General features: G+C 46.2%; 1 protein-coding gene across 3 annotated transcripts in view; it reads right to left on the bottom strand.

Annotated features, from left to right (window-relative positions):
• LBR (lamin B receptor) overlaps positions 1-15,101 on the bottom strand; it is a 32,872-nt gene that overhangs the window by 5,394 nt on the left and 12,377 nt on the right. For all 3 annotated transcript variants that reach the window (XM_063918995.1, XM_063918994.1, XM_063918996.1), the window contains 9 exons: positions 13,910-14,089; positions 7,062-7,322; positions 6,661-6,774; positions 5,994-6,138; positions 5,099-5,292; positions 4,681-4,735; positions 4,399-4,593; positions 1,520-1,623; positions 623-748 (listed from right to left, as the gene is read on the bottom strand). In XM_063918995.1, the coding sequence (XP_063775065.1) occupies positions 623-748; positions 1,520-1,623; positions 4,399-4,593; positions 4,681-4,735; positions 5,099-5,292; positions 5,994-6,138; positions 6,661-6,774; positions 7,062-7,322; positions 13,910-14,074 (1,359 nt within the window). In that variant the 5' untranslated portion in view covers positions 14,075-14,089. The remainder of the gene's footprint in view (positions 1-622; positions 749-1,519; positions 1,624-4,398; positions 4,594-4,680; positions 4,736-5,098; positions 5,293-5,993; positions 6,139-6,660; positions 6,775-7,061; positions 7,323-13,909; positions 14,090-15,101) is intronic.

The raw sequence follows: 15,101 nt of genomic DNA, 5'->3' as shown, positions 1-15,101 counted from the left end.
CATGCAGGACATTTCACAGCTGCCGCTTCTGTAAAAGGTTTGGCTGCAGGATTTAAAGCGGCAAAAATATTAAACGCAACCAAACCAGCCGTGTGTTATATTTATTACAGGTCACTTTAAATCCAGCGTACGAAACTGCCGCAAGAAACCAATACATTGAGGGGCAGTGCCAAAAGATATAGAGAGAATGATTGCTCATACAAAGAACAATTTAAGATACTGTAACCACACAACTGGCTGTTTTCCCCAAAAGTGCTCAGAAATTGTTGGATTTCAATTTGATTATTTTTTCATTTCATAAAAAATAAATAAATATATATATATATATATATATATATATATATATATATATGATATTATTGAATAGAAATAAAAAAACATTCCTGGGGGTGTAGTTTTACTTCTTACCCCCAACTCTTAATAGACTCCCCGGGGGCAATAGAGCCACACCCTAGTGGTAAGTAGAACAGACGTGGGGCTTACTGTGGGTAGTATAATTGAATAGCTCTGGTTTCTTAACATGGGAGACCGCTTGTACAGATCATTTCAGCATTATACAACATGCATACAGAGCGGTTACCATTTCAGGCTTGCGGAATACAAACCGCACCATGCCAATTACCTCGTTCCAAAGAGCATGGGAAACGTACAACAGTTGGAAACTGTTTACCAAGATCATTGACACGGAGGGGTAGTGAAGATTCCAAAGGGTCATTTCAGCCAACATCATCATGAAGTTAATGAAAACCTGGGAAAGGGATTGGAGGTGGAGTTAATTGCTGGTGCAAACAGGAGAACACAAGCCAAGCACGCTACTTACTGTGCGTACATCTGAAAATGACCTGATTCACAAACTGCATTAATAGTATGTTATTGTAGTAGTGGTACCAAAACCCTGATGCCCTCTGCGGACCTAAACTATGCAGAAATACTACACTATGGTGATACAGTTACAGAGCATGGGATAACTGCAGGCAGGACTGCACTAACAGTGTCTTCAGTACTCGGAATATCCATTTACTACTGACACTAGAATCTGTAGAACTTCTCAAGAACCTGGGTAAGCCCATCGGAGCAATTCAATTGTCCAGCAGTTCAAGTGCACAAAGCAGCTAAACCCGTCTAACGTTCTGCTTGGAGCGTCCAAACCGATGACTTATTGCACATTTCAGGCTACAAGCGCTATTCATGCACAGTCAAAGCAACAATTAAATTGCGCCATCAGGCGCCACCTAGTGGCGGCTGCGGGGTAGAACAATTGAATCGCCCCCTGATAGTTTTATTTCACACCTTAATCCACTGACTGTCTAGAGACTTATTACTCAACTGAAAAACAGTGCTAAAGTAGAATAAAATTATTATTGACATTTATTTATACTGCACCTAACTACACAGCACTTTACAGAGAGTGTTGCTGTAACTAACATTACTCTTTATGAAAACAGACTGTAGTAATAATTAATCAAACGGCTAAAATAAATTATACTGAAATGTAAATATAAAAAGGATTGCACGTTACCCAGCTAATTAATCCTAGATGAACTACGCTGAAATACTTGAGATCAAAATTGCCAATGTGAGGGTTTAACTCCCGGCCCATGAAGAATGTGTAGAGGACATTTCCTGCAAAGACAGACACAAAGGAGAGTGATGGTCATAGTCCTTAATTAAAAAAATAAATAAAAATGACTGGATTCTAGCGCTAGAGAATCAGACCGGTTATTTGCATGCAGTAAGTGTAACCGAGCCAAGAACTTATGCTGCATGGTCATCCGAGAGAAAGTCCATTTTATAAACCATTACATCTGCAAGGGTTCCTTGCAAAGTCGAGCCTATTGGATTGCCATACAGACTGCATGCAATGTCAGAGAGAGTGGGTTATCCCTTTACCCGTCTGTGTCATTATACATGCATTAGTATATACCCAAATCTCAGCATGTGAGAGCACGTGAATAAGTAACAATATTGGGAGAAAGACCATTAGAAGATAACCACTCTCAGCAGACTTCATAACACAGTTAAACAAGACAGATTATTATGCATGCATCTCAGAGAAACACACAGCTGATACAAGTTCCTGAGTAGATTGCTTCTGTTTCCAGTTCTGACAAGTCTTCAAACAGGCTAAATGGAAAGTGGTTGGAAACTACTACTACTTGTATGAAGAAAGAGTCGTCTTAAAGACACTATGACGTAATGTATTGCTAAGACAGACTTTCTACCCTCCAGCACAGCTCCTGCAGAAGTGAAAGAAAACCCATTTGTTAAAAAATAAAAATTTGCAGTTCAAAGAGGCACACTGTCCCTAACCGTTCCCAGGTCCTATCATAGAGGAAAGCGTCACTGAGGCACACTGTCCCTAACCGTTCCCAGGTTCTATCATAGAGGAAAGCGTCACTGAGGCACATTGTCACTAACCGTTCCCAGGTTCCATCATAGAGGAAAGCGTCACTGAGGCACACTGTCCCTAACCGTTCCCAGGTTCTATCATAGAGGAAAGCGTCACTGAGGCACATTGTCACTAACCGTTCCCAGGTTCCATCATAGAGGAAAGCGTCAGAGGCACATTGTCACTAACCGTCCCCAGGTTCTATCATAGAGGAAAGCATCACTTAAGCACACGGTCACTAACCGTTCCCAGGTTCTATCATAGAGGAAAGCGTCACTGAGGCACACTGTCCCTAACCGTTCCCAGGTTCTATCATAGAGGAAAGCGTCACTGAGGCACATTGTCACTAACCGTTCCCAGGTTCCATCATAGAGGAAAGCGTCACTGAGGCACACTGTCCCTAACCGTTCCCAGGTTCTATCATAGAGGAAAGCGTCACTGAGGCACATTGTCACTAACCGTTCCCAGGTTCCATCATAGAGGAAAGCATCACTTAAGCACACGGTCACTAACCGTTCCCAGGTTCTATCATAGAGGAAAGCGTCACTGAGGCACATTGTCACTAACCGTTCCCAGGTTCCATCATAGAGGAAAGCATCACTTAAGCACACGGTCACTAACCGTTCCCAGGTTCTATCATAGAGGAAAGCGTCAATTAGGCACATTGTCACCAACCATTCCCAGGTCCTATCATAGAGGAAGGTGTCACTGAGGCACATTGTCACTAACCGTTCCCAGGTTCTATCATAGAGGAAAGCATCACTTAAGCACACGGTCACTAACCGTTCCCAGGTTCTATCATAGAGGAAAGCGTCAATTAGGCACATTGTCACCAACCATTCCCAGGTCCTATCATAGAGGAAGGTGTCACTGAGGCACATTGTCACTAACCGTTCCCAGGTTCTATCATAGAGGAAAGCATCACTTAAGCACACGGTCACTAACCGTTCCCAGGTTCTATCATAGAGGAAAGCGTCAATTAGGCACATTGTCACCAACCATTCCCAGGTCCTATCATAGAGGAAGGTGTCACTGAGGCACATTGTCACTAACCGTTCCCAGGTCCTATCAGAGGAAAGAGTCACTGAGGCACATTGTCACCAACCATTTCCAGATCCTATTATAGAGGAAGGTGTCACTGAGGCACATTGTCACCAACCATTCCCAGGTCCTATAATAGAGGAAAGCGTCACTGAGGCACACTGTCACTAACCGTTCCCAGGTCCTATCATAGAGGAAGGTGTCACTGAGGCACACTGTCACTAACCGTTCCCAGGTCCTATCATAGAGGAAAGAGTCACTGAGGCACACTGTCACTAACCGTTCCCAGGTTCTATCATAGAGGAAAGCGTCACTGAGGCACATTGTCACTAACCGTTCCCAGGTTCTATCATAGAGGAAAGCATCACTTAAGCACACGGTCACTACCCGTTCCCAGGTTCTATCATAGAGGAAAGCATCACTGAGGCAAATTGTCACTAACCGTTCCCAGGTCCTATCATAGAGGAAAGCGTCACTGAGGCACACGGTCACTAACCGGTATCATGGAGTATACCCACCATGATCATGTCTATATATAAATATTCTTTGAGAAGCAGTTACACATCAGTGTTGTGTAGTATGTGAGCAAATCAGGGTGTCTGTCTGCAGTCTCTTGCCATGCTCATATGGACTTTACCAGTGCTAGTCATACCCTCCTCCACACCCGTCACGTCATCCAACAGCAAAATTATCACGGAGTCTTACTGCTAGCGCCATCACCCCCAAAACTACTGAATTACTGAGAATTAAACTGCAATTGATTCACAGGAGAATAGTGGAATTCTAGGGGAAAAAAGCCAACAACCTAACATAACTAGTAAGATCTGCAAACATACTAACAAGCACCATTACACGAGGGTACAGCCTAAATCTAGAACGTTTTCATTTTCACTTAATATTTACATAAACGAAGATAAGAAACGTCCGGTTAGAATCACGCTAACGACGTACTCTTGAAAAACACTTACCGGATTTTCCTGCCACGGAGCGTTCTTCCTGTGGAGCTCTATAGGAACGTACAAATACGTAAAAACTTAAGAGAACAGAGAAGATGGCGGCGGAGGCGGCAAACTGACTGAGGCGTTCATATACGAACATGAAGCTGAACTTGTAGTACAGCAGCAGAGCTACTACCGCAATGGTCAGGAGCAGAGCATGAAATCCTGTGAGAGAAGGAAAGGAACACGCACGGGTTACAGAGACATTGTCACTCTGATCTGAGGGGAGAAGAAATAATGCAGGCAGCATACCATTCGTTCTGTAACTCAGCCTGTTCCCGTTTGCAAGGGGAACACCTTGTGCAATCTAAAAAAAAAGAAATAAAGAAATGAAATGTTACTCTTACAGCTACAGCAGTAATTATATATGACAGGAGACTGTCCCAGATATCTCCAATATTACAGCAGGTGAGACAATATGTGCCGTGACCGATAACTATAAAAGCTGATGAACCGCAAAGTTCAGTCTAAGGGTCCATGGCCCGTACCTCGCTGGACCACTATATCCCCGGTGTTCTCAGGAATATGGTGGCGGTTACCAAATGACTCGTTGCAGCCCGTAAGGCTGCGGGGTATAAATTAGCGATGCTGCTCTCCCTCGATTATCGGTGATGGTCACAGCCACACATCACTGAATATGCCCGGATACATAACGGCATTATTAGGTTACCTTTCCAACGGGAAGGAGGTAGAAGAACGCCTGAAGAAGAATCCACAGCAGAAAGTAGCCAAAGACTGTCGTGTCCCACAAGTCAGTCCACTTCAGTTGAGGGTAGAAATTAAAGAGACGAGCATCCTTCTGTGCACACATGTACAGCAAGTAGTACAGGCAGACCGGCAGAGATAGCATCATACAAGAAACACCTAGAAGACAAAAACATCATTAATGCCATAAGCTGGGCACTGCAATCTACGTCATTACCAAGCAAATTACATAGGTTATAGAAAGGGGATCCGGTCGTTAGGTCGACAGTAAGTAGGTCGACCACTATTGGTCGACAGTAAGTAGGCCGACATAACAAAAAGTCAACATGAGTTTTTCCATTTTTTTTCCTTAATTTTTTGAACTTTTTCATACTTTACGATCCATGTGGACTACAATCGGGAAAGGTACCTTGTCCGAAGCATGGCGAGCTAAGCGAGCCATGCGAGGGGACACGGTGCACTAATTGGGGTTCCCAGTCACTGTATGGAGAAAAAGACAAATAAAAAACTCATGTCGACCTTTTCTCATGTCGTCCTAGAGTCCCTGTCGACCAACAGTGGTCGACTTAGACACTGTCGACCTAAGTCTAATCTACCTAACATACCACACCTCATATAAAGGCTTTAGAAGACCGTATCAAAATGAAGGCTATGTATAACCACGGCCACTATTAAAAACAAGGAACAAACAAGCATTTGCTTAGAACATTACAGAGTAACTCAGTAAGGCACAGTGGTTTTGTAAGAGCACCAGGCCGAATACTGCAGCCAAATGGTTGGATTGAATTTAGAATATATTACACACAATTCTTCCATACAAAAAATAATTAAGAATAATGCTGTAACCAGCAGGAACTTGCCCATTGGCCCTCCAAACTCCAAAACATTGTTCTCTACCGGCTGTCTCGTCACAACAAGGTCATCATTTTTCTTTTCTAGATTATTTTTTTGGGGGTTATACCGCAAAACCTTCTCTTGTTTTACATACTCTTCTTCCACTGAAACCTATGAAAACAAAGGGGAATATAAAGATACAAGTACAGACACGCCTATATTTATAAACACAAGCACTAGACTGACTGCTGGGGGAATTACACATTGATTCTAGTAAAAGGCCAAGTACCTATATACTGTGGTCTGGCCTTTGCAGATGGGCATTGCTTGAGCAGAACTTGCCAATACACCATTACTTGTAACCATTAACTCTGCTGTGTTGTATCTGGTTCAAGCAACAAGTGGGTAACGTACTAAGCTGTGGTTTTAAAAGCCAGTGTGTCTTTGGACGCTTGTCTTACGGAGAGATTGTACAAAATTTAAAACAAACACATGCATAGGTATTTAATATTATTGACCCTTTCAATCCAGCGGCATAATACAAAAACGGGAGGTCTTCGTAAAAACGTAGCTTAGTAAATTCACCCCAATATATGGATCATTAAACATTACCCCATTTCAGGTGAAGAACAGCGGTAACTTATGGCAGTCCCTGTATGTTATGGGGAAAAGCAGATGATTGCGCCCTCTTACCTCTTTCTCCACCGGTGCTAATGCTCTGCGTATCGGCTCTCTGTGAAACTCAATATTTGTCTGAACGACCGACGCTTCGCCGTTTCGTTTCACAATACTATAATCTTGAAGTTTCTGAAAGAAATGCATATTACGTTACAATATATTTAGTTTTGGGTCAAGCAGGAGAGACTGAGGAGTCTGACATTCTCCCCAAAGGAGAGGAAACCTTCACCGACAAGCCATGGGTCCAAGGCACTTCTTTGTGGGGAAAGGTCAGGAAGCCTCATAAAGAGGTCTGTGGGTTCAGACAGTGGCCAAGCTTCTGCATATACCTCTATACCACATGGTTCCCATATTCCCCACATATAAATCACTTTGCAAACAAACAAGTAAAACTGATGCAAAAAGCAAGACTTTACCAGCGGTGTGAGATGAACCTTCAAATAATCCCCTTTCCGGCCGTCTCTGGCTGAGGTTGACGGCTGCTCGATTTCATTCTGGGTGTCCTCTGGAAGTAGAACACGCTGTGGTGTCCCTAAAGCCCGTGGAGTTTGGACACGCCCCGGTGATCGAACACGCCCTGGAGATCGGACGCGCGCAGGGGAACGAGACCTTGACCGACTCCTCCTCCTCGAAGGAGAGCTGGAAGTCCTTTTCTTGACTCGAAAATTAGTCATAGACTAGCAGGGTAAATATGTCATAATTAGCCAAGTCGTCACGTATTAACGGAAACAAGAGGAGTTATGGTAAAACTTACATTTGTTAACTATCTTTCTTTGAGGACCATGGAATACACAGGGGTAGTTTTTAACCTTGAGTATGATGCTAGGGTGTGGTTCATTAGGTCGACATACATTGGGTGGACCACGTTTGGTCAACATGCATTAGGTCGACATGATTTTTTTTAATTACCCAAAAAAAAAAAAAAAAGTGTTCTTCAAAAAGTGACATGGAACCCCAATTAGGGCACCGTGACCCCTCGCATGGCTCGCTATGCTTCGGGCAGGTTACTGTTCCCAATTGTAGTCCACGTGGATGGTTAAGTATGAAAAAGGTCAAAAAATTTACACAAAAAAAAAAATTGTGGAAAACTCATGTCGATCTAGTACATGTTGACCTAATGACCATGTCGACCAAACGTGGTCGACTTAACTCATGCGGACCTAATGACCGCTATCCATGATGCTGGTGGAGACCAGGACTGATGCCGAACAATACGCTTGTGAGGCTCCCAGGATGCACCGGGCTACTCCCCCCCTTCATAACCTGCCCCCATGCTCAGGCACTTCAGTTTTAGTAACAAGCCCAAAGCAGGAGCTGGAGAGAAGAGAGAGAAGGAAGGATGGTACACACAGGAAGCACACCATCACATAGAGAAGGGAACTGGTGACCCAATGAAGCTAGGTGCGTCAGAGTGTGCACCCTGTGGAGCCCATGGACCTCAAAGAAAGTTAAAAAAGTTAAGTTTTACCATAACTTTTTTCCTTCGGGGTCCATGGTCTCCACAGTGTTAATTCTTAACCTTGGGAAGTCCCAAAGCAGTTGTAATAGGAAAGGAATGCTCCAACACTGAAAGGAGGACAATGTGGCCAAAAGGTTGCATCCTGAGAGGCAAACTTATCAAAGGCATAGAACCTAAGAAATGTATGGGCAGTAGACCACGTAGCTGCCTTGCAGAGTTGTTCAGCATATGCGCCACGGCGGGCTGCCCATGAAGGACCCGCAGAGCGAGTAGAGTGAGCAGAAACTGTTCTTGGGACAGGCAGATACGCTTGTGTATACACCTGTGAAATGGCCATGTGAAGCCAACGATTGTTTGGCTGGCCAGCCCCGTTTGTAGAATCCATAAAGGATAAAGAATCGGTCTTCCTATGGGAACCAGTATGGTCCACATCCAACGATGCTTCCTATTGTGAGGCCGGGTTCCTGAAAGGCCGGTACCACAATGGTTTAGTTAATATGGAACGTAGATAACACATTAGGCAGGTATCATTTGTGGTGAGCGACATGTGAGAGGTCCCGAGTCTAAGACTATGTCCTGAGGCGATTGCCAGGAGAAAGAGGGTCTTCATGGTTAACCACTTAATATCTACAGTCTCCAAGGGTTCGAAAGGGGGTCTTAAGGCCTGAAGAACCAAAGACAAATCCCACGGCGCAACAGGAGGGACAAATGGAGGTTGTATTCAGAGCACCCCTTGAAGGAAGGTATGTACATCTGGTAATGTAGCCGATCTCTTCTGGAACCAAATTGATAAGGCAGAGACCTGGACCTTCAGAGAAGCCAGGCGAAAGCCCATGGCTAGGCCCGCCTGTAAGAAGGCCAACAGCCGAGGGATCTCGAGAACTTTAAAATCGTAGTTACGATCAGCACACCACTGGAAGTAGAAGTGCCATATGCGGTAATATATGCAGGCTGAGGCTGGTTTTGAGCCTGAAGCATAGTCTGAATTACCGCCAAGGAGAAGCCTTTTTCCCATAAAAGGAAAGTCTCAAGAGCAGGTCCAGATGGAGATAGGCTCCTGAGAGAGAATGTCTAGTCTGAGAGGTTGAGGGAAGGGCTCATCTATGGAGAGATCCCCTCAGATCTGAGAACCAATGGCTTCTGGCCCACGCTGGAGCTACCAGGATAATCTTGCTGCCTTCCGCCTTGAATTTGCGCAGTACTCTGGGAAAGAGATACTGTAGGGAAGAGATATGCCAGAGGGGAGTCCCATGGAACTGTGTGAGCGACCACGAAGCTCGCTTCCGGATCACTTGTCCTGGCCCCGTTAACAGGAACCTTGTGAATGTGTCTGGAGGCCATGAGATCCACGTCTGGCAACCCCCACTTACATACCAGGATTTGAAAGACGTCCGGGTGGAGAGACCATTCTCTGGCTTGGACATCCTGGCAACTGAGAAAGTCCGCCTCCCAGTTGAGGACTCCTGGAATGAAAATAGCAAAGATGGCTGGAAAATGTATTACTGCCCAGGCGAGAATCAGAGACACTTCTTGCATGGCTGCCGCACTTCGAGTGTCGCCTTGCAGATTTATGTAGACCACTGCCGTGGCGGTGTCCGTCTGGATTTGCACTGGCATAACGTGAAGGAGGTCTTGAGCCATTTAAAGAGACCTGTAAACCGCTTGGAGCTCTAGATGATCAGGCCGGTCCTTTCTGCTGGGGACCAACGGCCCTGAAAGGAGCGACTGCTCCCCACCCTCAGACTGGCGTCAGTGGTGAGAAGTGTCCAGTGTGGAATCCAGAAGGCCGGACCTTTTGCAGGTTGGGCATGTGAAGACACCATGCAAAGGATTGACGAACCCCTTGCTTCGGAATTAGGGTCCGAGACCTGAGGTGTGTCGATTCCGTTCAATATGGCCAGAATAGAGCCCTGTAGGGGCCTGGAGTGAATTTGAGCGTATTCCACCATGTCGATTCCGATACCATGAAGCCCAGGGTCTGCATGGCCACATGTAGAGAGACCCGAGTTTGTGAATACGCAACTGTAATGTTGCAATCTTTCCCTGGGGTAAGAAGATATGTTGTAGGCTGGCATCTAGTAAAGCTCCGAGGTGGAGCATCCTCTGAGAAGGGGTGAGTGAGGACTTAGCCCAGTTGATTATCCAACCGTAGGCCTGGAGAAAGGACAACATCAGTTGGAGATGACTGTTCAACTCCAAATATTGTGCCAGGAGAAGGAGATCGTATGGCAGGATTCCTTGTCCTCGGAGATGGGCCGCCATCACTTTGGCGAACACCCTGGTAGCTGTGGACAGTCCAAAATGGTAGGGCCTGAAACTGTAAATGCTGTTGGAGAACAGGAAACCTGAGAAACGGTTGATGACAGGGCGTTGTGGGTACATGCAGGTACGCATCCCGGATGTCCAGGGAAACCATATAATCCCCAGGTCGCATTGGTAGGACAATGGAGATGAGAGTTTCCATACGGAACATGAGTACTCTGAGGTACTTGTTCAGCAGCTTGAGATTAAGAATGGGGCGGTCGGACCCATTTGGTTTCTGAACCAATGTAAAATAGAATCCTTGACTCTGTTGATGTCGTGGCACAGGGATGAGCACTCCAGACTGCAGTAAGGAGTGAATGACTTCCTGCAATGCCTGTACTTTGCCAGGGTCCGGTGACGGAGTGGTAGAGAAGTACTGGGAGGACGCCTCAGGAATGAGAGAGAATACCCGTGAGAGACCACTTCCTGGACACAGGAGTCGGTTGTGAAAAGACTTCATGCCTGGGCAAACTGAAGAAGCTGGCCTCTAACCCTGGGGTCCCCCAGGGGTAGGCCCGTCCCGTCAGGCTGAGAGTTTATCCTCCGTTTTGGTAGGAGAACGTCTGGCGGCCCAAGCCTGCTTGATCCGAGCGTGGGAAGGACTGTCCTTATGTTTGCCTTGTGAACGAAAAGTCTGAAAGGATGTAGTCCGAGTTCTTCAAAAGGAAGCTGAAGTCAAATGAGCCGTCTTAGATGTCGCTAGCTTCTCGACAATCTTGTCCAGTGCTGTACCAAAGACAAACTTGCCTGTGTATGGGAGGGGGGGGGGGCGCGCTTCCAGGGCGTCCGTATCCGCCTGCCATGAGCGCATTGGATACAGCCAAAGCCTTAAAGGATACCGGTGCAACAACAAGAGCAGCTTCGCCAATGTAATAGGCCACATCCCTGATGTTGGCAATTATGTATAACTGAGGTGTGGACAGATCAAATGTGAAACTGAGTTCTAGGTCATCAGTCCATGTTTCTATGACCTTAGCGACCCACGCTGTGGCTGTAGATGGCCTGGTAGTAAGGTAGTACACTGACTTGAGACTCATCCAGTTGTCTATCCGGCAGTTCCTTAAGTGAAGACGCAGTAGAGATAGGTAGGTTGGAACTTTTGAGTAAGTGTTAAACAGGAGTATGCACAATGGGTGAGTTTTCCCACTGTGCACAATCCTCAGTGGGTAATGAGCAAAAGGAGCAGAGTCTCTTAGGTACCGTGAATTTCTTAGTAGGTGTTTTCCACGCCCCAGTTCTAACTTTTGTAAAGTGGTCAAAGTGTGGAAACTCAGCTAAGACTACTTTCTGCCGCTTACGTAGCGGATCTTCAGAAGTAGTGGCCGTTTCAGCATCTTCAAACTAAAGTGAGAATTAGACCATCCTGATTAATGCTGCCACATTGAATTTAGATGGTGCCTCCTGCTCGCCTGAGTGGGATTCTGCATCAGAAACCTCAGCCATGTCAGAAAGTACTGACGATTCCTCCGAATCAAAGTGTGGTGTGGATTGTGAGGAAGGCATAGTGCCTTTAGCAACAGTAGGTGCAGGCAGTGTGCCTTGCCCGTGTATCATGCTTTGAAAAGCAGCTAGACTCTTCACAGATGTAGAGAACGAATCCAACCACTAGGGGTGGATGAGTGGGGCTGCTATGGCCTGATAAACAGGTTGTAATGGCTGGTGGAAAACCCGTAGAGGAAGCCATTGGAGGTTGTAGTTGCTGTGGAACTGCTACAGGGGAAGCTATTGCGGGCTGTACTGGCTGGGGAATACCCATGGGGGGGGGAGAGACCACATTTGGGGTAGCTATATGGTCTGCAATTTTAACCAGTAAGGTTGTAAATGAAGTCCATGGAGGCTCTTGTACAGTTACTGGTGAGGCAGAGGTTCTGGGAGGCACTAGACAGCCCGGTCATAAACCATCTTGTGACTAATTCGGATGTAAAACCTCAGCGTGACAGGCATTGTATGCTACAAAAGTAGGTGCCCCTGCCTGTTTTGACTTGCTTTTGTTAAACATGGTAACAGCAAGTAGTGAACACACACAATATGGTATTGAGCAGGTGTAACAGGCGCAGTATGCGACAATGAGCGCACACAAATACAATATTTAGTAAACTATGGCAGAGATAACACAATACACACCAGTATTCAAAGGTTACAGAGAGAAATACAGGCACAGGTAAAGCAAATATAATGTATAGATCGAATAAAGAGAAATCAAACAGCAGCACAAGTATAAGTCACATACAATGCAGAAATCAAATCTGCTATGGACCCTGGTATCAACTACACAGCACTTTGAGGAGGCTGTTAGGATTCAGCGTTTTGTATAACCTGCTACGTAGGAGAGGTATACAGGGAGAGACAGCCCCTGCCTCTGGAGACCTGCAGAGCTCTGTACAATGGCTACTCTGCGTCTCTTGAAAGGAAGGAGAAGCAGCCCAGGGCGGGAAGACCGCTGTGGAATGGCGCCCTGGGCTGGGGTAGGGGCCGCTAGGGAAGCACTGACCTCCTCCTCTGCTGACCATCACCACTGGTTCCCCTGGCTATTAAAGTGTCCCCAGCTCCAGTGTACATTAATGCCCTGGTGGTCTAATGTGGCCGCAAGTACACTTAATGGACTGGCAGCACATCAGCAGCCACGGTCTGCCTACAACGATAGCGGCATGTGGACTGCGCAAATCGCAGGTCCTGCAAGCGGAAACCTGCCTTACTTGTCCCCACGTCTCCAGATGTATTCCTGGGGCGCCCCTGCGTCTTGCTAGTGGGAAGGCTGCAGTGGGGCTCCTGCCGAAATCACCTACCGACTCGTGGTGTTGCGGCCTAGTTGGGGTGATGGAGACACAGCTCTGGCGTCCTCTGGACTGCTAGGAGCTGTCATCCCGTTGTTAGAAAGACAGAAAAAGTAAGAAAAAAAAAAAAGTTAAAAAGCTTAGGCTGCAAGCTGCAGCCCCAGTGTGTCCCGCTCCATGCCGACACCAAATAAAGAAATTAATTGCCTGAGCATGGGGGCGGGGTATGAAGGGGGAGTAGCCCGGTGCATTCTGGGAGGCTCACAAATATATTGTTCTGCGTCAGTTCTGGTCTCCACCAGCATCATGCGCTAGGTTAAGAATTAACCCTGTGGAGACCCTGGACCCCAAAGAAGAAACCATTTGTTTAATAACTAACAGGATGATACCATGTATTGCTAAAAGCCCTTTCATTCTTTTTCTAACATAAATGAAGTCACCAATGCCATCTCCAACACCCAAAGAGAAATAGACAAATGATGTAATTGTGCATGCAACTTCATGGCCAAATAGACCATTATAACCCTTCTGCGGGCTTAAGGGCTCAACAAGACGCCATTCCGGAACAACAGCGCATAGGTGTAGATCACATGTGGTTGGGACAGATGATAAAACCGGGTATAAAACTTCTTCCTCCGGTAGTGGTTAGTTATCTAGTCTTAGTATATTATACATGACCATAAAGAAGTCGCCCCTGAAATAGAGCAGCCCCCGAGCAGTGACTCACCCTGATATCAGCCTCTTTGAGTTCCAGCTCTGTTCCGTCTTTATAGCGCACGGTATAAAGTTGAGAGGGCGCATCAAACGTCACAACCTTTACTTCATAGTAGAGGCTGCTCCCCGGCCACTTGCCCATAACAATCTCTCCGTTGGCAAACTTTTGGCCTGTCATTGTGCAAATGCTTTACTGCAGCAAAGAGAAAAGAAAAAAAAATAGGATTCTAATTACCTACCGGTAAATCTTTCTCTCGTAGTCTGTAGAGGATGCTGGGGTCCATATTAGTACCATGGGGTATTGACGGGTCCACCAGGAGCCATTGGCACTTTAAGAGTTGAACAGTTTGGGCTGGCTCCTCCCTCTATGCCCCTCCTACCAGACTCCGTTTAGAAACTGTGCCCGAGGAGACTTCGAGAGAAGGAATTACACAGATAGTGGCGAGATTCATACCAGCTCACACAACAGGCAAATCCGGCTAACATGCCGAAACAACTCCGCAACAGCTGAAACAGTAATAACGTAGAACTTACCTAGGAACCAGGCAGTACTGAACTATAAAACCAATGCAGGAAAACGCAGCGCTGGGCGGGCGTCCAGCATCCTCTACGGACTACGAGAAAAGGATTTACCGGTAGGTAATTAAAATCCTATTTTCTCTTACATCCTAGAAGATGCTGGGGTTCATATTACCATGGGGCATGTACCAAAGCTCCCAGTACGGGAGGGAGAGTGCGGAGGCTCCTGCAAAACTGCTTGACCAAACTTGGTCATCAGAGGCCAAAGTATCGAACCTGTAAAACTTCGCAAACGTGTTCGACCCAGACCAAGTAGCTGCTCGGCAAAGCTGCATAGCAGAGACACCCCGGCAGCCGCCCAGGAAGAGCCCACCTTACGAGTAGAGTGGGCCTTAACAGATTTTGGACACGGCAATCCTGCCGTAGAATATGCATGCTGGATGGTGAACCTGATCCAGCGTGAAATCGACTGCATAGAAGCAGGACACCCAATTTTCTTGGGATCATAGAGGACAAATAGAGAGTCACTTTTCCTATGACGAGCCATCATCTTCACATAAATCTTCAAAGCCCTCACAACATCCAGGGCCTTTGAAGCAATTGAGGAGTCAGTAGCCACTGGCACCACAATAGGTTGGTTGATATGAAAAGCTGACACAACCTTAGGAAGGAACTGCGGACGAGTC

This window comes from Pseudophryne corroboree, chromosome 4, assembly GCF_028390025.1.
Source record: "Pseudophryne corroboree isolate aPseCor3 chromosome 4, aPseCor3.hap2, whole genome shotgun sequence".
NCBI lineage: Eukaryota > Metazoa > Chordata > Amphibia > Anura > Myobatrachidae > Pseudophryne > Pseudophryne corroboree.
Note: the sequence above shows the minus strand (reverse complement) of the source record. Positions and strands in the feature narration are given on the sequence as shown.